The sequence below is a fragment of the Notolepis coatsorum genome (genome assembly GCF_963971535.1).
Source record: "Notolepis coatsorum genome assembly, chromosome: 10".
NCBI lineage: Eukaryota > Metazoa > Chordata > Actinopteri > Aulopiformes > Paralepididae > Notolepis > Notolepis coatsorum.
Genome location: NC_140174.1, coordinates 116,507,197 through 116,528,492, shown reverse-complemented (window position 1 = coordinate 116,528,492; position 21,296 = coordinate 116,507,197). Strand labels below are relative to the sequence as shown.

At 46.2% G+C, this 21,296-nt stretch overlaps 1 protein-coding gene across 1 annotated transcript in view; it reads right to left on the bottom strand.

Moving 5' to 3' along the window:
• mapkapk5 (MAPK activated protein kinase 5) overlaps positions 1-20,928 on the bottom strand; it is a 115,646-nt gene extending 94,718 nt beyond the window's left edge. Inside the window, exons 1-2 of the mRNA XM_084323232.1 lie at positions 20,332-20,928; positions 19,677-20,095 (exon numbers count right to left, since the gene is read on the bottom strand). Of these exons, the coding sequence (XP_084179358.1) occupies positions 19,677-19,712 (36 nt within the window). The 5' untranslated portion in view covers positions 19,713-20,095; positions 20,332-20,928. The remainder of the gene's footprint in view (positions 1-19,676; positions 20,096-20,331) is intronic.
• Positions 20,929-21,296: the final 368 nt, after the last annotated feature.

Below are 21,296 nucleotides of genomic sequence, written 5' to 3'. Positions count from 1 at the left end.
CAACTTCTGTATGACCCGTAATTCATTATAGTTCATTGTAAAATAGCGACAGTAGTGTAATTATAACGGGCTCACGCGCGAACAAGAGGTTGGCCTGCTTGTTTGGCACGGGGGGCAGACGCAGAACACCCACCTCCAAACGCGATTAAATATTGTTTCAAATAAAAAGCTAAATACCATTATTTTGTGTGTCATGTTTCCAAATAAGATTGGCCACAACGAAATGCTTTCTACTTCAATTTGTTGCTTAGAATAGATGACCTCCGTTGAAAGTTCACTGAGACTAAAACAAAAGACAGTCTTCTTTTTTTGTGAGCTCCACGCACAGGTGATAATAATAACAATAATAGCTACATTTTATATACCACCTTTTCAAGAGACCCAAGGTCGCTTAGTTTACATAGATAGGGGGGGATAACAAAGTAACAAACATAGTGGACAGACACAACATATAAATATTATGATGGGATTCAAGTTCGCGTTTTTATTGATCACATAGGCAGGCTATACATAGGCTACATGGCACGGTCCATTGTGATATTGGAGATGGATCGAGCAATAGACTGTTACTGTACCACCCATGTAGCTGTCAAAGCTCCATCACAAATGCAGTTATGTGAATAGAAAGGGATTCCACTCAGTGATGCGCATTTTCCCGATACATGTCGTTGCTGCATGCCGGGAGGGAAGGCATGCTGCATGTTTTCAATTCATTAAATAAAACGGATACTTTTTGCAAGGGTTTACTGACTGTCATACAAATAATCAACCAACTACATACTGTAACTTTTCAGTGCACGTTCTTATTTACATTGCTCCCGCAGACCCGCACACAGACATGATGGAATTCAAGTTCAAGTTTGTATTGATCACATATAGGCAGGCTACACATGGCGTATAGGCTACAACATCATACATGGCAGTGAGATTCATTGTTCTTGTATATGCTCTCGTATTATTGTTTATATAGGCTACCCAATACCGACATCAAAATAGATTGTATGCCTCTACAAATCATATGCAGCAGGTAGAATATTGACGGAAAATCCGTCGCGATTTGGAATAAAATTGAGGAGAACTTTAATCCCTGCATCGAACGAAACGGTCTTTATTAGTTAATATGGTCTTTAAGTGAATAGATATCATATCCGACATCACCGTACGTGTACATGTCTGTCAGCCTGTCACGTATTTCTCCCATAACACGCTTCGCTCGGCTTAGTCCACTTTTCCACATTTCATGGGGGTGTTCCATTACCGTATATGGTTAATTACGGGCGGTGCTATATGCAAATACTTAAAATCGTGCACGTGTGATGAATCCCGATTTTTCTGTGCATACACACATTCTAAATTCTGTGCTTAAGAACAAAGATAGAACACTTTCTAAGAATTGTTGATAAATGAGGGCCCAGATCTCTGCTGCTGCTGCAGTGAAGCTCGCTCACTTTACACTCTCAGGCCTCCGCTTCCAGCTCGTAGAGTCAACAATCATTCTCACTTTGAAAGATGAGTGGTCAGTGCCCCAGGTCAGTGATGGTTCAGGTCAGTGTGATTAGGGTTGGGTACCTTTCACATTTGAACCGATACCGGTACCTGTGAATCGATACCGGTACCCAATGATACCTTTTTTCTGTACTTTAGTCTCTAAAAATGTAATCTACCTCAGGGCTCGAAATAAAAAAAAATTACTTGGTAGCACTGGTACTCCCAACTTGAAAAAGTTGGGAGCACCAGCAAAAATTTAGGAGCACCCACCTAAATGTAAGGAGCACCAACAATATATAATGGAATATTTTTTTTGTATTGATAAAAAACGACTATAACAGTTAGGGATGGGTATCGTTAGGATTTTATTTTATTTTATTATTTGAACGACTTAAGGCTATATCTGTACTTGATGTTTGTTTGTTCAGTGTTGCATATTTGAAATAAACTTTAATCAAATCAAATCAAACCCCCCCCCTCTTAAAAACAAAAACCTGTGTTTAACCTAGCCATCTATGAAACATCATGCTAAACGTTGCTACACCCTGAACAATAGATACTTGATGTTGAATGGGCCATAGTAATGTCAATTTAGCAATACAATTTAAAAAGTTATAGCCCTGCAAAGAAGGGGAACTTCTCCATAGACAAATAGAGCTGGCGTGGGATGGTTTATTAAGAATATAAGCCTGGCGACCAAAGTGTTAATTAGGGGTGTAAAGGTACACGTATCCGTACCGAACCGTTTCAGTACTGTACTGTACCGTACCGAACGGCTGTGTAGTGATGTAGTGTACAGAACGAATACAGTGGTATGTTAAACACTAACGACGGCCCACCGGTAGGGATGTCCCCCGGACCCCGGTTTTAAACGGGAACCGGTACTATATTAGAAAATACCGGAGTATTTATAAGCTCCGACGTCCTCGGTACTGCTATCGATACTCTAGAGAAATTATTATTATTATTATTATTATTATTTAAAAGTTGCGAACGATCTCTCCTCTCTCTGTCTCTGCACGAGAAGCGAGTCGCAGCGAGTCATTATTACACACACTCCTCGCGAGTCGCGCTACACATACATACGGGTACTCCTTAATGAAAGCGCTGTCAATAGTATGCAGCTGCAGCACGTCAGACCGCAGCGCTTACAAGCCCCGCACATACAAGCCCTGCACACCTGATGTGCTGCAGCTGGAAGCATCTCAGCGCTGTCTCCGTGCTGACGCGCGCTGCACACAGACACAGACAGCTCTGCATGGACTGAGTCGTGATGGCGGATAGAGCGAAGCGTTCACAAGTGCAACAAAACATTTGCCAGTAAGGGTGGCAATACGAGCAATCTATCAAAACATTTGTTTGCAAAACACTATATTAGTTTGCAGAAATGCGCCGTATTCGACTGCCTTGCGCGCAGTGGTCCATCTGCATCCACGTCCACTGCAGCCGGTAAGCCAAGATACGGAGTTTCCTAGGCTAATAACGAATTATTACAAATAGGCTAATAAACAAAATAATTGTTTAGCTACAAATACTACAATCTAAAAACTTTTTATAGATCGTCAAGCTGAGGTCAGCCACCAATGTGTCCCAGTGAGCCCACCACACATCCTCCCTCTACCTCCACCACCCAAAGTCCTTTCTCCCTAGCAGCTAGAGGAAAGATGACAGAGGATAGGGTGAACGAGTGTCACAGGGCTGTGACAAAGTTTGTTGTCAAAGGCCTGCACCCGTTCTCTACAGTGGAGTCCAAGGACTTTAGGTAACAACTAATCATTCAGTGTATATCGTTTTTGTTGTATACATAGTTGTCTAACTTGTCTGTTGTTGTTATAAGTTATTATTGAAGCAGCTATTCCCACCACTCCACACAAATTTACAATAATTCAATAATTTCTAATCTTTACTGTAGGGAGATGACCAATGCTCTCAACTGCAAATATAAAAATCATAAAAAAATTATCAAAAAGAACCGATAAGAGTATCGATAAAGTACCGAACCGTTAAGCAGTATCGATAGGAGTAGTAGTATCGATAAAATCCTAACGATACCCATCCCTACCCACCGGGGGCTGTTTTTTCACAATCTAATATAATTATATATTTATTTATTTTTACAAGTCGATTATTAATTTTCAATATAGAATATTAGTTGACAGCCCTACAAGTACAATTAGTTACTGCACACTACATCACCCCTGAGTGGAACATGGAAAGCCAAACTTTCCCCCACTGTACCGAAAACCCGTAGGTACGTACCGAACCGTGGTTTGTGTACCGTTACACCCCTAATTTTAATTGAATCTAATTGTTGTGAAAGGCCAGATTAAACCGAATATATATATTTATTATATATATATATTTAATTGTATTTGTATATTCTCTAATATTCCTTGATATCCCTTGTATATTCCTTGTACAATATGCATTGAATATCCATTCTAGCCTACTGAACATCCCATAATAGTCTCCATTCTACTATTGGTCGAGACCTTGGTGCCAGGCTGCCATACCCCCCAGACCCAGTTCAAACGTACCGCTCAACATAATAATAATAATAATAATAATAACATGTACGAACAAGTCCTAGTTCCGCGTAGGAATCTGGCTACCGCACCACTAATGGGACTATTTGTTCATAGTGCGTATATATACTGCGCTACTAAAGTAGGACTTTCTTTTCAGTCCAGTTTCTTACCCTCCAATAGAGTGACAGACGTAAAGCCTCCCCGCGACGCCACGTGTGGGAGTAAGGCCAAGTTTGGCCTACCATCGGTATTGAGACATCGTGTATATTAATATTTGAATAGTCATATTTGGCACTATATCGTCGAGTTGGACGTAGTCTATTAAGCTAATAATAGTCTGTTAATATATAGTGCTTCGTACGGTGAGAATACTACCGTAGTCAGCACCCCATCGTTTCGGGCAGAAAACTGGCTGCTTAACCAGGATGATCGACCCCATGTGAGATTGCACCCGAGGAGCCCCAGAGCCGACGAGCGAGTGGACCTGTATACCGGATTATTCTACCGACGACAGCCCGCCTTCCCAGGCACGGATTATGCTTTGTATACGTTGATTATTCCATGGATAAAGACCCCCGACACTGCCGTGTGTTGGAACCCCCCCCCCTGGAGAGGACGCAAGGTGAGGAGACGCTCTGCAAGACGAGGTCGCTTCACGTCTCTCCTCCGTGGACCGGAGGACGCCGGCCCACAAAGAGTCCATCTGCTTTCATCTGCGGTCCAAGGATCGCCGGCGCATTGAACGGCACTACAGTGGGTTCACCTGGGATACCCTTGGCCGGATGAGGCAGCCAGACTCTACCCCCCCCCCTTCCTACTCCTGTCGGCTTACAAGCGACCGGATTAACCCCCCCTAGTGTATCCAGTCTATAATCATTAAAGTATCATTGCTGTTATTCCTTAACTATTCCAGGTCGTATATGTACCACCTGCGCCTTCAGAGATTGGACATTCTCTATTGATATACCGACGAATACTCTTGCCATAAAAGTGCATACTAATTCCCATTCATAAATGTGATTGATTTGATTAAGTGCTTGCTCTACACACCATCGCTGTGTAGAAATAAAGACCTCTTTCTAATTCGTACATTTGTGTTGGATCCGTTTCATCTACGTGACAGTGTTCATCATAATATATTTATGCCGAGTACTGGGTGGCCGAATATTAAGTACAAAGGTAGTGGTAGTAAGTATCATATCTAGTAATACAGTCAGGGAATTGTACCCCTCAGTTACAATTGGTCCTTCGAGCCGGATGGTAATCAGTGTAATATTAATATAGTGTTATTAATATTGAAATGGCCTATGATGAACACTCCACGAAACGATCCTCCTAACCAACGCCCGCAGCGCGAACGACGGCTCCCTCAGTACTTAGAGGCTTACGCTGTCAGTCAACAACCTAGTCTTCTACTAACAGTAAACGCGGTAAAACTAGAAAGTAAAAGTATGTCTAACCCCAACGCCCAGACTACCCCGACCATAGAGGCCCCTACGGGTTCTAATGTAACTGACCAAGTTCACGGTGGGGACCAGTGGGAACCAGACATGACTTCACACCCCGCCAGTACTGAAGAAGTAGTCCCCGATGAGTCCCGGGAGGAATACAACGCTACCGAGAGAGAACTCGGCACGGAAGAAGACGGGGAGAGCACCGTGGAGATAGAGCTCCAAGGCTCCGCAAGGAGTACCCCGAGGGAAGGCTCCCCTATACAACCGCCTTCTCCCAGCGAGGCAGAGAGGACCCTACAGCAGGCCTTCCTCATCAGCCTGAACGCCGCTGCTGAACGCGACCGACTGCAGATCCAGCAGCGGAGCGAAGAAGAGCATATACGTCTAGAAATAAGACGCATTCAAAGGGAAGAGAATGTGGCCCGAGACCGAGCAGACAGCCAGCGAGCAGCTGCTGGTGCTCTACGGGACGCAGAGCGCGACAGACAGCAAGCGCAACTAATAGAACAGCTGATCAGACGGACAACACCCTCTCCCTCCGCCAGAGGCTCCAGGAACTCGTCTAGACACACCTCCAGGGCGGCATCCCCTAGCCGAGTAAACAACCCTGAACTTGACCAACAGACGAGGTCTATACCCCCCACAGACCACCTCCCCCCACCGGTCCAAGCGAGACCTAGCAACCGGGAAGGAGCAGCATATCCTGTGGAGAGGCTAAACCAGAGACTACAAGCACTGGATGACCTAACTGAAGACGAAGAGGAGGAGAACCACGCCCGACGACAGCACAGTACTCTACCGGACCAGGAGGTCCGGTACAGCCCAGGCTATACTCCCGCGGAGCTGCGCTACAGACCCCCGACTCTATACCCGGGTGAGCACGACGCACGACCCGCACCGAGGAACAGCACCTGGACAAGCGGGCCATGGTACACTGCCGGTACCAGCCCATACCAAGGAGCGGGAGGAGACTCGCCTAGGAGGCCTCTCCCCCAACGCTCGCCGATGTATCCACAGTCAGCGTCATACATTGGCACGCCTATGGTACCCGACTTCACCCAAGAGAACCGGGCCCAGTATACAGAACTCCGCATGTGTCTGGAGACCATGTTGGTGGATGTATTGGATGAACGCCATAAATACGCCATCCTACTGAAGCACTTAAAGGTACCCCGCGCACATAATATAGCGCTCGCCTACGCGACTTCCACCACCCCATACACAGCAGCGCTGGTAGCATTGGACCAGAGGTATGGGCGCATATGGGATTACGTGATCCAGGAGATCCGACACATCGACCGCTTACCCCCAGCAATAGACAATCGAGCACTGGACGACCTGTCCATCAGAGTGCAGTCCCTGGTAGGGATGTTGGGAGCGCAGAGAGAGAAGGGGAGGCATGAACTTTACGCCAACTCAAATGTGGAAAGGATCTTGGAGAAGCTGCCGCCCGCTCGACAGGAGCGTTTTAGGCGGCAGAGAGACCACCGAGACCCGAATGGCCCCGAACCGAACCTCCTCGATCTAGCAGACTTCCTGGCGAGAGAAGTCAGCAGCCTACGGCTAGATACATTCGGACGGAGCACCCCTGGCTCCAGAGAAGGAACCAGACGACTAAATGATGGAAGAAGATCGGTGACTGTGATGCACCAATCGGAGTCAGTACCGAGCAGCAGGAGCCACAGTACCCCCTCCAGAACGGAGAAGTGGAAGATAGTGTGCCCCTACTGTGAGAAAGAACACTGGCTAGCGCAATGTGACTCCTTCCCAAAGCTGAACGCGGAGGAAGCAAGTCAATGGATAAAGTCCAACAAGCGCTGTTTTCGCTGTGCGCGCTCACACATGGCAGCCGAATGCCGCTTAAAGAAAAGGTGCACCAAGTGCGATGGAGCCCATCTGGACATACTTCACGACAGTAACAGACGGCGCCCTTCACCCGCACCATCCAGCAGCAAAGCGAGCGTCATGTACATCGATCCCGCCAGCAGCAGTGGAGCCCGAGTACTCCTAAAAGTAGTGCGTGTGACACTAAGCTACCAGAATAAAGTCCTGGATACTTACGCCGTCCTCGATGACGGGTCAGAGAAGACCCTTCTGCTCGCCTCCGCTGCGGCCCAGCTAGGGCTGCGGGGAAGCGAAACCCAAATGACAATTCGGACAATAAGACGAGATTTGAAGACGATAAAGGGCGAGAATGTCTCATTCTCTATCGCAGCAAGCGGCCAGCCTGAGCGACGGTACCAGATTACAGACGCTTTCACCAGCCAAGAAATAGGACTGTCGCGGTACACATACCCCGTCGCCAAGCTGATGGAGAAATATGCACATCTGCGCAAGTTACCGATCCCGCTCATAGACAATGCTATGCCGACCCTGTTGATAGGCTCCGACCATGCAGACCTCATTGTCCCGATAGACCGGGTTCATACCGGACCCCGAGGCTGTCCTGCAGCAGTCGAGACCCGTTTGGGATGGACTCTCCAAGGCCCGCTCGCCAAATCTCTCAACCGAAGTACAGCCACTAGATGTCTCCACTCCCGAGTCACAGAGGGAGAAACCGCACTCCTGCAACACGTAGAGCGGCTATGGACCTTGGAACAAATGCCCTTTAAGAACGGAAAGAAAGACATTCGCTCTAAAGATGACATTTACGCCATTCACCTCCTCGAGACAGGGACCAAGAGAGTCCCGGTCAACGGCGTGTTGAGATACGCCACGCCACTCCTGCGGCGAGAAGGAATGCCTACTTTCCACGCCAAGACAGACGCCACAGAACGGTACCTGCTGAACACGGAGCGGCGCTTAGCCAAGAACCCCGCCCAAGAGCGTGTATACCGCGCTGAGATTGAGAAGCTCATCACAGCGGGACACGTCACAAAGATGGACATTAAAGAGGCTGACCAGACCACTGAATCGTGGTACGTGCCTCACCACAAGGTCCATCACAACGGTAAAGACCGCATAGTATTTAACTGCAGCTACCAGATCGGATCCCAAAATCTGAATAAAGAGTTACTGCCCGGTCCCACACTCGGCCCCTCCCTACTCGGCGTTCTACTCCGCTTCCGCCAGGAAAAGGTGGCCATCAGCGGGGACATTAAAGGAATGTTCCTGCAGGTGAGATTAGTAGAGGAGGACAAGCCCCTGTTGCGGTTCCTATGGAGAGAGAAGCCAGGAGATGAGCACCCAGCCATCTACCAATGGGAAGTCCTCCCCTTCGGAACGACGTGCAGCCCCTGCTGTGCTACATTTGCACTACAGAAACATGTAGCAGAGGACCCAGCAGCGGACGAAGAGGTCCGAGACAGCGTAAAGAACAGCTTCTACGTAGACAACTGTCTACAAAGCCTTTCAACCCAGGAAGAAGCCGAGGCTCTCCTGATTAAACTCCGCGCCTCATTGATCAAAGGCGGCTTTGATCTCAGGCAGTGGGCCAGCAGCGATCCGCAAGTACTGCGCAGCCTCTCCTCCGAGGACAAGGCAGCCAGCAGCGAGACCTGGATGGCTACAATCCCGGGAGAAGCCCAGGAGATGACCCTGGGATTGGTGTGGCGATTCAAAACAGATTCGCTTCACTACAGACACAAGCCCCTGACTACGGAGCAGGGAAGGCCGGCGGCGGCCACCAGACGGAGTGTGTACACAACACTCGCCCGACAATATGACCCGCTAGGATGTATTCTACCGTACACCACCAGGGCAAAAATGATTGTACGAGCATTGTGGGACAAGGACCAGGGCTGGGACGACCCCATTCCCGCACACCTTACATCCACCTGGAGAGAGTGGGAGATGGAGCTCCGCTCACTCCCAGGCGTTAATATGCGCCGAAGCTACTTCCCACCCACGGTGAGGCCAGAGACATGTAAAATGGACTTACACGTCTTCAGTGACGCCTCAGAGGTCGCATACGGATCAGTAGCCTACTTGCGGGCCCAAGAAAAGGGGGGAGAGATCTACACAGCATTTGTCCTCGCCCGCTCGAGAATAGCCCCACGCAAGCAACAATCTATCCCACGTCTAGAGCTCTGCGCAGCCCTAGCCGGAGCGCACCTAGCCACGCTCATCCAACGTGAGCTCACCATACCGGTGTCTAGAACAATCCTGTGGTCAGATTCCACGACAGTACTCGCCTGGATCAAATCGGACTCATGCAATTACAAAGTCTTCGTGGGAGTCAGAGTCACCGAGATTCAAGACTTAACCGAAGAGTTAACCGGAGAAACAGAGTGGCGCTACGTTGATACAAAACAGAACCCAGCTGACGTCATCACCCGGGGGATGCCCCTGGATGACCTCACCCGTCGCAATGTCTACAGTGACGGCCCAGCATTCCTAAAGCTCCCGGAAGGAGAGTGGCCCACGCCTATCCCGAGGGAAGCCAGTCAGGAGGAGGCTGAGAATAAGAAGCCTGTGTTCTGTGGATTGAGCACTGTTATCTCCGCAGACCCCAACACACTCCTGATGGGGCGGCTAGATCCCGCGTTACCCCAGACAATGTACCGGCCTGAAGAAGCGAACGGCCGACGAATGTGGAGGTACAGCCAAGTATTAGCCGACAAGTTTTGGAGCAGTTTCCTACTGCACTACCTACCGTCTCTACAGACCCGCCAGAAGTGGGTAAAGGAGAGAGACAATTTGACAGAAGGAACAGTCGTCATGATTATTGATCAATCACTGCCCAGAGCTATGTGGCCGGCCGGCCGCGTAAGCAAAGTGATCACCGGTGCCGACGGCAAGGTCCGAGCAGCTGAAGTGCTTGTCCAGGGTCGCACTTACACCCGTCCCGTGGCGAGGCTCATAGAACTGCCCCGACTCCCAGACACAATCGATGATGACCATGACCCTATAACCCTATGACTTTGTGAAGTTGACTGACCCCTACAGCAAACCCTTATGTGTAAATAGACAACGCGATTAATCTGTCTCTGCTTAACTGATTAGGTCTGGGACCAATCAGGGGGTGGCTGTTGTGAAGGGCCAGATTAAACCGAATATATATATTTATTATATATATATATTTAATTGTATTTGTATATTCTCTAATATTCCTTGATATCCCTTGTATATTCCTTGTACAATATGCATTGAATATCCATTCTAGCCTACTGAACATCCCATAATAGTCTCCATTCTACTATTGGTCGAGACCTTGGTGCCAGGCTGCCATACCCCCCAGACCCAGTTCAAACGTACCGCTCAACATGTACGAACAAGTCCTAGTTCCGCGTAGGAATCTGGCTACCGCACCACTAATGGGACTATTTGTTCATAGTGCGTATATATACTGCGCTACTAAAGTAGGACTTTCTTTTCAGTCCAGTTTCTTACCCTCCAATAGAGTGACAGACGTAAAGCCTCCCCGCGACGCCACGTGTGGGAGTAAGGCCAAGTTTGGCCTACCATCGGTATTGAGACATCGTGTATATTAATATTTGAATAGTCATATTTGGCACTATATCGTCGAGTTGGACGTAGTCTATTAAGCTAATAATAGTCTGTTAATATATAGTGCTTCGTACGGTGAGAATACTACCGTAGTCAGCACCCCATCGTTTCGGGCAGAAAACTGGCTGCTTAACCAGGATGATCGACCCCATGTGAGATTGCACCCGAGGAGCCCCAGAGCCGACGAGCGAGTGGACCTGTATACCGGATTATTCTACCGACGACAGCCCGCCTTCCCAGGCACGGATTATGCTTTGTATACGTTGATTATTCCATGGATAAAGACCCCCGACACTGCCGTGTGTTGGAACCCCCCCCCCTGGAGAGGACGCAAGGTGAGGAGACGCTCTGCAAGACGAGGTCGCTTCACGTCTCTCCTCCGTGGACCGGAGGACGCCGGCCCACAAAGAGTCCATCTGCTTTCATCTGCGGTCCAAGGATCGCCGGCGCATTGAACGGCACTACAGTGGGTTCACCTGGGATACCCTTGGCCGGATGAGGCAGCCAGACTCTACCCCCCCCCCCTTCCTACTCCTGTCGGCTTACAAGCGACCGGATTAACCCCCCCTAGTGTATCCAGTCTATAATCATTAAAGTATCATTGCTGTCAGGGGAGGAAACTAACTTTTTGGCTTACCAGCCAACTGGCGAGTATCTGATTTTTTTTACCAGCCAAACAGATTTTTTACCAGACAAAAAAAATCGCTAATTGTGATAATTACTTCTTTGTATGTCTTCGTCTAAATAGATTTTCAATCATAGTAAAATAATCACACCGTGTCTCTACTCTTTAAAATATGTATTAGCATAAAACATTAATCTCTACTCTTCACAATATTAGCATAAAACATATTAACATGAAAGAGGTATCTATTCTGGACTGGGTTGGGCTGAACTGGGCAGTGAAAGATGCTGGGTTGGACTGGGTTGGGCAGTGAAAGAAAAAAACCGAAGTATGTTGTGAAGTGTATAGATATATGTGAAATATATAGATGTAGCAGTAGTCTATCTGTATGTCATATGTTATGATGAATTGAAAATGCCGTACTGTATTGTACCCATTCTGCAATCTGTTAATAAAGTTTTCAATCAATCAAGTTAACTTTGAACCTCGGTTGTCAAGCCTCGTCAATGTTGTGTATGCATCTGGGTAGGCACACTGTGCCTTTAAGACAGCACGGTGGTCTTACGACAGTACCGTCAAGTGTTGTGGTAACGTCAGTTGGGTTGGTGTGCTGTTGTACACAGTGCACTGGTTGAGCTTAGCTAGCCCCTTTCGTGACTGCGATGTGCAAGCCAGGGGCTTTTGAGCATGAAATAAAATGTCTAACCTTACGTCGTAGTCCGGTGCTTTTTTGGAAACATTATAGTCATAACAGATACACCTAGCTGGCTGCTTTGAGCACACGGGGCTAACGTTAGCTAGCAAGCAGCTATCGCTAAAACTAGAAGCTAACCACTGTATACATTTCCAGTAGACTAACATTACACCTCTGTGATTTAAATGTGTCCTTAGTAACTTATACTCGAGGGTTGTACTAGGGTTGGATGCAGTTCCCCGTTGGTCAGTCTGTCTGTTTTCCATCTTCTGCTGTGTTTAACGTTATCCGTTTGCGAGTGCTCCTGATGGCTAGCCTAGTAACGCAGGACTTTTATCATTATATGTCCGCGGGTTGGCCAGTACTGCGCAAACTTTTATTAAACATTATATGTCCGCGGGTGGTCTTGTGCAGTGCTCTCGTGGCACTGTCAACTAAAGCGAGCACTCAGAAGACGCGCACCGTTTGCCAGTGCAGTGATTGCAGAATGTTTTTTTTTTGTATACTCGCCAGACTGGCGAGTGGTCTTCATGAATCACTCGCCAAACGTAAAAAATACTCGCATTTGGCGAGTAAAGTGGCCTAATTTCCTCCCCTGATTGCTGTTATTCCTTAACTATTCCAGGTCGTATATGTACCACCTGCGCCTTCAGAGATTGGACATTCTCTATTGATATACCGACGAATACTCTTGCCATAAAAGTGCATACTAATTCACATTCATAAATGTGATTGATTTGATTAAGTGCTTGCTCTACACACCATCGCTGTGTAGAAATAAAGACCTCTTTCTAATTCGTACATTTGTGTTGGATCCGTTTCATCTACGTGACAGTGTTCATCATAATATATTTATGCCGAGTACTGGGTGGCCGAATATTAAGTACAAAGGTAGTGGTAGTAAGTATCATATCTAGTAATACAGTCAGGGAATTGTACCCCTCAGTTACACTAATGAACGAACTAGACTAGACAAATATCAAGATGTATCCATCAGTGGACCAATTGCATGCTTTTGCAGAGGACAAGAAGCCTTCAGTCGACTCCTTCAGACATTAAGCACCCCCCACAGCCCAAATGGAATGATAAAAAATAAAAATAAAATAATTTTTTTTAAATAAATTTAAAATATTATTATTATTATAAAAAAAATGTTACCAATAGTCGACTAACAGCAAATTTTGGCCAATCATAGTCGACCATCCAAATCCTTAGTCGGGGACAGCCCTACGGTATATATATACAGCATTCACTCAGGAGAATAAGTGAAAAAATAAATAGTCAAAACTAACTCTAGGGCTGAAAACAGCTACACTCATTCCTCCATTCTCATGCTGTTCACCAAAGCCTGAGATTTCCCACAATCCACAGGTCATGTAATAAATAATGTGGCCCCCTGCTTCAGTCTTGGCCCGGTCTGGTCTGTTGTACATAAACAGGCACAACGGCTGCTGATAAACACCAAGCACGCTGATGACTCAACACACTCCAGGCTTTTCCTGGAGGCGACAGGGATGTGCTATCTGGCCCTCCTGGGCGCGTTATTTTTAAACCTAGCCGCATTTTTCGGAGACGCTCTCTGATTGGCCACTGACGGACGCTCTCTGATTGGCCACTGACATGTTTGCCCAATCGCGTGACGAGCTGTGTCTTTGCCCATTTCCGGGTCTAACAGCAGCAAACTACCTAACGCCTAGTTTATCACTGGTTAAGCTTAGGCGACTCTTTCGAAGTTGGTTATGGTTAGAGTTTGGAATCAGGGCTGGTGTTCTATCGCCCTGCTCTAACACAAACTCTAACCTTAACCAACTTCGAAAGAGTGCCTAAGCTTAACCAGTGTAGAAACAGGCGTCGGCCAATCAGAGAGCATCTCCGAAAAATGCGTCTAGGTTTAAAAATAACGCCTTACCAACGGATTTCCAGTTCCGCGTTCGCGTTCTGCGATCTGATTGGCCACTGACGTTTCTGGTCGCGCCAATCGTGTGACGCCTGTTTCTTTCACCGGTTAAGCTTAGGCACTCTTTCGAAGTTCTTTCGAAGTTGGTTAAGGTTAGAGTTTGTCTTAGAGCAGGGCGATAGAACACCAGCCCTGATTCCAAACTCTAACCTTAACCAACTTCGAAAGAAGCTTAACCAGTGATAAACTAGGCGTTAGGTAGTTTGCAGCTGTTCGAGGCGGAAATGGGCACGTCACGCGAGTGGGCGCACATGTCACATGACCAGAAACGTCAGTGGCCAATCAGATCGCACCAGAAACGGCAGTGGCCAATCAGATCGCTGAACACGAACGCGGAACTGGAAATCCGTTGGTAAAAAACTAGACGCCTCCTGGGCTCCCACCGAAGGCATTTCTATCTCGTTTATGGACTACAGTACGTGTGGGCTGTGTACAATGTATCAAATAGAGCTCCCAAACTGATACAATGTATCACATAGAGCTCCCAAACTGCTACAATGTATCAAATAGAGCTCCCAAACTGATACAATGTATCGCATAGAGCTCCCAAACTGATACAATGTATCAAATAGAGCTCCCAAACTGATACAATGTATAACATAGAGCTCCCAAACTGATACAATGTATCAAATAGAGCTCCCAAACTGATACAATGTATAACATAAAGCTCCCAAACTGATACAATGTATCAAATAGAGCTCCCAAACTGATACAATGTATCACATAGAGCTCCCAAACTGATACAATGTATCACAGAGCTCCCAAACTGTAGAGTGCCAGCCAAACCTCCAGCATGGTGACCAAGATGAAAGCTGTAGCAGCGACCGAGTCGAATGAGGACTGGCTCTTCTTCCACGTTTGGTGGTGGGGACGCCGGGTATAGAACAGGAATGGTGTATTTTTAGCCCAATAACACAATGAGTGCGCAGAGGTCTGCTATTACTTTGCAGTAAGACACCGGGGGATTTGCTAACCTGGTCATATATGTTATGATGAATTGAAAATGGGGGACCCTGATGTAAACAAGACGAAAGTCTTTCTCTGGTCTGCATCCCCTTAACAATTGTGTGTATTGAGCTGTACTGTACTGTACCCATTCTGCAATCTGTTAATAAAGTTTTCAATCAAATCAATCAATCATACAATGTGTTCCCCTACACTGCTTCACACTATAGAACTAATAGGAATATCTGATCAATGAGTGTCCGACTCCCACCTAAACTGCACGGACTACAACGAATGACATATCATGTCAAGTATTGTAAGGCAGCTTTGTCAATGTTACCGCTCCCGGTCACTAAACCAGAGAGGCACACGGCAGAGGTTTTCTACTTCAGCCAAGTGGATCATGCAGCACCCATCTCAGCTGCACACAGGTGAGAAAAGCTACATGCAGTGAAATGTGGTAAGTTGTCCTTTATTACTCGCCATAGTTTCCAGCCGCAGGTGTTGTGTGGATAACCAGATGTACCTGGCTGAGCTGTAGTCTCGGAATAAACGGTAAACCTAAAGTTGTGGTCCGAGCATCATTGTTATACAAGGTGAGGTAAAGAAGTCCTCAGGATACATAACAATAATTGTATTGCCCCCCCACACCCCATGCTGCTAAGTTTGTATGAAATGGTCCGAATCAACAGTGAAATTGTTACTAGGCTTGGGCGGTATGACTTTTTTCATACCGTTAACGGTTATACCTTGATTGCCTAACACTGCGGTGCACGGTATATGACGGTATGACTTTCATTCATCAGTGGGGGGGGGGGGGGGGGCAACCCAACCCGAGTTACCAAGTAAACAAATCATCGTCAGCTCTCAGAATGGTAGTCCCGCACCGGTAGAAGCTAGAGCCATATGAAATCCGTTTTATTTTTTTCCAAATTCCATTTTATTTTTTTCCAAATTCCGTTTTTTCCGTTTTAATATTTCAGAATTCTGTATTTTGCTTTGTACGCTCATTTTACCATCAGAAATAGTGTCTAATAAGTGGGAATGAATAAATGTCCACAATTTAATAAGATATAACAGTCCATTTAATAGGGCTGTCTTAAATACTTCGAAGCTTCGTTCGATGGGCATGGGATTCGAATATGAAAATAAAATTCGATTATTAAAAAAAAAAATATATATATATATATATTTTTGCAAAATCAACTCTGCCTCTCTTTGTTAACTACAACAAGCAATGCTGTTTGTTATTTAAGATGAGGTCGGACTCGGCACTGACAGATGTGTTCATTGTGCTGCTTTTATAAACCCTCAAATGACGGCTTACAATATTTCATGAAAGCAAAGTGTTTTGTTTGTCTAAGATTTAAAAAGGTTTAAACTTTACAGCACTGACAAAGTTGAACAAAGTGCTGTACAAGTCCCACAACATAAAAAAAAAAATATATATATATATATATATATATATTTAAATTTTTTTTTATAGTTGATTCCATTTTTATTGCTCAATTCCGCGATTCCGTGATCGCGGATTCCATATGGCTCTAGTAGAAGCCTGCACCGTTTTAGCGTTAGCATCTAGCCATGGCAGACTATTTGATTCCTTAAGGGCTAGAAATTGCCTGGGTTTTGGTAATATGCTCCCGAAATGCTCCCGCTGTTTGGCTACTTCTATGTGCAGTGAAAACTACTCGAATGCTTTATAACCTAGTCATTGATTTAGTTCAGGGTAATGTAAGATTAGCCGCAGAGCTAACGCTACTTAACGTGAGCTAATGCTAGTTATTCAAGCTCAGTAGCTCACAGAGAGAGATAAACAGCTGACAGCGGATAGTACAGGACGGTACAAATACAATAAAAAGGCGGGTGGGGGCTGTTGTGTAAACCTTGTACTCTTTAGTTCACATATAATAAGAGACGGATTATTTGCTTGCTCCACCAGTGCACCACTCGACAACAACACACACCAACTCTCGTCACAACGCTTTACGGTATTTTCACAGCACTGTCGCAACATTACCGTAAAACATGAACACCGTTGTGACCCACTCGCTCCACTAGAGCGGTCTCGCCCTCTGCTGGCGCATGTGTGCACTACACTCAGTGTGTGCACTACACTCAAAACTCTGTTTCACTGTTATAGAAACTGAAGCGCATCTGTGATTTTGACGGTGGCGGACGGTATTGAATCAATACCGTCGGTATCTCTAAATACCCCGGTATACCTTAATACCGTCATACCGCCCAAGCCTAATTGTTACTTTTGTTGCATTGTTTTTATTGGTTCGGTTATGGTTCACGGTTCACGTTGCCAATTGACAAACAAACCAGACTTTCTAAACAAAGCCATGTGATCACTAGGTCAGCCTTTTATTGGTCATCATGAGTAATATAGTATACAACTGAAGCGATTCAACTGGACACTAACAAACAATGCACTGAATGCAGGTATGAAAGCACCCTTATACTCACTCTGCAGTGGTGATACTAGCGCTGTGGTGGTACGCAGTTTGGCTGATACTAGGCAAAAGACTCAGAGGCAGGCTGAGTCTGTATCGGTTCAAATGTGACCGGTACCCATCCCTAGTTAAATAAATCTGATCTTGATGCATGGATAATAGCATAGCAACCCTAGTCCAAGACTAGCAGGGATTACCTCTGCAGAGGACCCTTGGAAACTAGTTTGTCTGCATTTAACAGAACTATTTGGTCTGTACAGTAACCAGTCCATACCCTAGTCCAGTTAATATAGGCACCCGGACCTAGCCTAGCAGATCGCAATAAGGGTGCTTTCAAACCAGAGCTGTTTGGTCCGCCTGATTGCTTTTACCAAACGGTTCGTGTTTCCGCGTTCCCGTTTTGCGCTCTGATTGACCACTGACGTTTCTGGTCATGTGACATGTGCGCCTAATCGTGTGACGGCAAGTTTTTGGACGGTTAAGCTTAGGCGCTCTTTCAAAGTTGATTAAGGTTAGAGTTTGTCTTAGAGCATGGCGATAGAACGCCAGCCCTGATTCCAAACTCTAACCTTAACCAACTGCGAAAGAGTCGCCTAAGCTTAACCAGTGATAAACTAGGCGTTAGGTCATTTGCAGGCTGTTCGACGCGGAAATGGGCTAAGACACTGCTCGTCATGCGATTGGGCGCACATGTCACATGACCAGAAACGTGCGTGGCCAATCAGAGCGCAAAACGGGAACGCGGAAACACGAACCGTTTGGTAAAAGCATAGACGCGTTTGGTCCGGACTATCGGGCGGACCAGAGTTTGTTTTCTCGGATAGTCCGCTTTTTTTGGTGTGAATGCTCAGTCGAACTCTGGTGCGGACCAAACATGCAAACTCTGGTCCGCCTGAAAAGGTAGGTCTCGGTTCGCTTCATCGGACCAAATATAGGAAGTGAGTCACGACTCTCACGAGCAGAGCGCTATTACTACCTAACCAATCAGATCTGCGATATGAGATAGCATCACGAGCAGAGCAATGTGTGTGTGTGGACAAGAGGCGGGTTGCTACGTTTACTGTAGGGAGGGGCTTTTAGACCCATGTTTTTTTTTTGCTTCGAAAAGAGGGACATCCTCTCAATATGCGGGACGCGGGACATTCAGTCAAATGGTGGGACAGTACAACCAAAAGCGGGACACCTGGTCACCCTACCACCGACTGAAAATTGTGTGACGCCTCCGCTGATCTGGAGTCAGACAGGGCTCGCAGTCACAAACACACACGCGTGCGCACACACGTTAGGGCTTGCAGTCACACACACATTTCCACTCTCTATTGTGTCCAATAGACGAGCGCCCTTTTCGACCACGTGACATTGTTCAGAAAGTTTGGTGCACTTGACAAATTGCAGTGAATGCAGACGAACCAAATGAAGAATGCAACAATGTTGCAACTTCACCCCCCGAACCGCACCGAGTCCACCAAAACTATATGTGAAAGCGCCCTAAGAATCACAATGAAGTGGACAATTATCCTATGATTGCTTTAGCAATTACTGGTTGTCAACAGGTTATACATTTAGCTAATTTTACACCCATCCAACTTGTTTTTCAGTGGCCCTGTCAAAATACCATCTACCCACCGGAAGCCCTACTTTACAAAGCAGTCGATAAGAACTTATCAACCAAAACAGTACAGAATTAATGCTGCAACATTAGACAATAAACGCTGGTGTGACTTTTGAGCTCTGAGGGAATCAAATCCAAATCCAAACAATAATTTGGTGAAATGTCTCCCTACAATCAAGACGTTAAACACAATGGTCTTCCACGCAACATAATCCACCTACTTCATACAGATTGCATGGGCTGCAGAAATCTGAACGGAATGCGCTTGAAATTCCATTGAATAGACACATGATGAACAAAGTTTTTTCTATAGCTCTCCTTTCTTACATGAAGCTTGATCAAACATACAAACCACTCTAGCAACCACACGAACAGAACTACTCTGCCTACTTACACGCGCCACGTATCCTCGTGTATTGATTGATTGAACATTTTATTAATAACAGATAATAATATTTCGATTTACCTTGATGAATTTATCTGCGTTGTTATCCTCAGACATGGTTCCGGTCCACTCCTCCTGGCAGCCCTCACGAAGTTGTCAATCAAAACAAAGGGAAGCTTCCCCTTTGACCTTTTCTGTCTGGCAATGTTGGGAAGATAGTCGGCTGAAGTTTCCCCGAGGGGGGGCTTTGCGCTACTGATGATGATGACAGACAAAGGCCATGGCTCTTTTGGCGATTGATATTCCGCCAGCACCGGGACAAGTCGCCTCTTGTCAAAATGGGTTCACTTGGTGCCGGTGAAACCGACTTGAAGGAGCCACCCGGCCGGGGCGATGATGTGTATAACAACAAGGCCAGCTCGCCTCACTGTAACCTCGCTCTTCCAGTCGCCTTCTTAAACTCACGGCAGCGACCATGTAGAGTGCCAGGCCAGCCAAACCTGAATGAATGAATGAAAACTTTATTTAACAGATTGCAGAATGGGTACAATACACACAATTGTTAAGGGGATGCAGACCAGAGAAAGGCGTTTGTCTTGTTTACATCAGGGTCCCCCATTTTCAATTCAGTGACATTTATGACATACACAACATACATGACATGTATGGCATAGGGACATACAGGTATATAGTATTGTTACATTTGTGACATATACGATATGCAAATATACAGTACCTTCAGCAAGGTGACCAAGAAGAAAGCTGCAGTAGCGACCGAGTCGAATGAGGACTGGCTCTTCTTCCACGTTTGGTGCCGGGTATAGAACCAAGAATGGTGTATTTTTAGCCCAATAACGCAATGAGTGCGCAGCGGTCTGTTACTTTGCAGTAAGACACCGGGGATTTAGCTAACCTGGTTGTTAGCTATAAAGCTAGCGAATAGCCCCAGTGTGGTTCTGTCGCTGTGGTTGGCGTGGATGATTGTGTAACATAATAACCTATTGTGAAAGATAAGGCATAACCACAAGATATCATGTGGCGAAAATACAAGAGATCCGGCACAGTGTTCCAAGACGAAAGACGAGGAATTATAGGCGACGTTGGCTAAAAACGCTAGCTAATGTTAGCTTAGCTGGTAAGCTAGCTAGCGCGCACAATAATAAGCCACGAATATTGACCAGTGTTTCGAGCAAATGTGGAAAACAATAACTGTAACCGAGGGCCTACTACAGATGTATTTCTTATTAATAATACCAGTAGCGCTTATGAAGAACGTTATTATTAAGAAAGGTGACCGAGGAGAACATCATAATATCTCGGCCTCCGTGATCATTCCACGGGTCCTTCCGCTTGTGTCGTCATCATCATACACATACCGACTCAACCGACTGCGTCTATATTTATCACAGCCGAAGAGTGCGTCGCGTTTCTCTGATTGGCCATGACGCCCATGTGACCGCGGCAGCGCGAGAGAGCGGCAGTGCGGAAATAGGCTGCATCCTCCACGTCAAGAAAGACAGACAGGCATTCTCTGTGACAAACCCTAACCTTAACCAACTCCGAAATAATGCCTAACCTTAACCCTAACCTTAACCAACTCCGAAAGAATGCCTAACCTTAACCCTAACCGTAACTTAACCCTAACCTTAACCAACTCCGAAATAATGCCTAACCTTAACCCTCCCTAACCTTAACTTAACC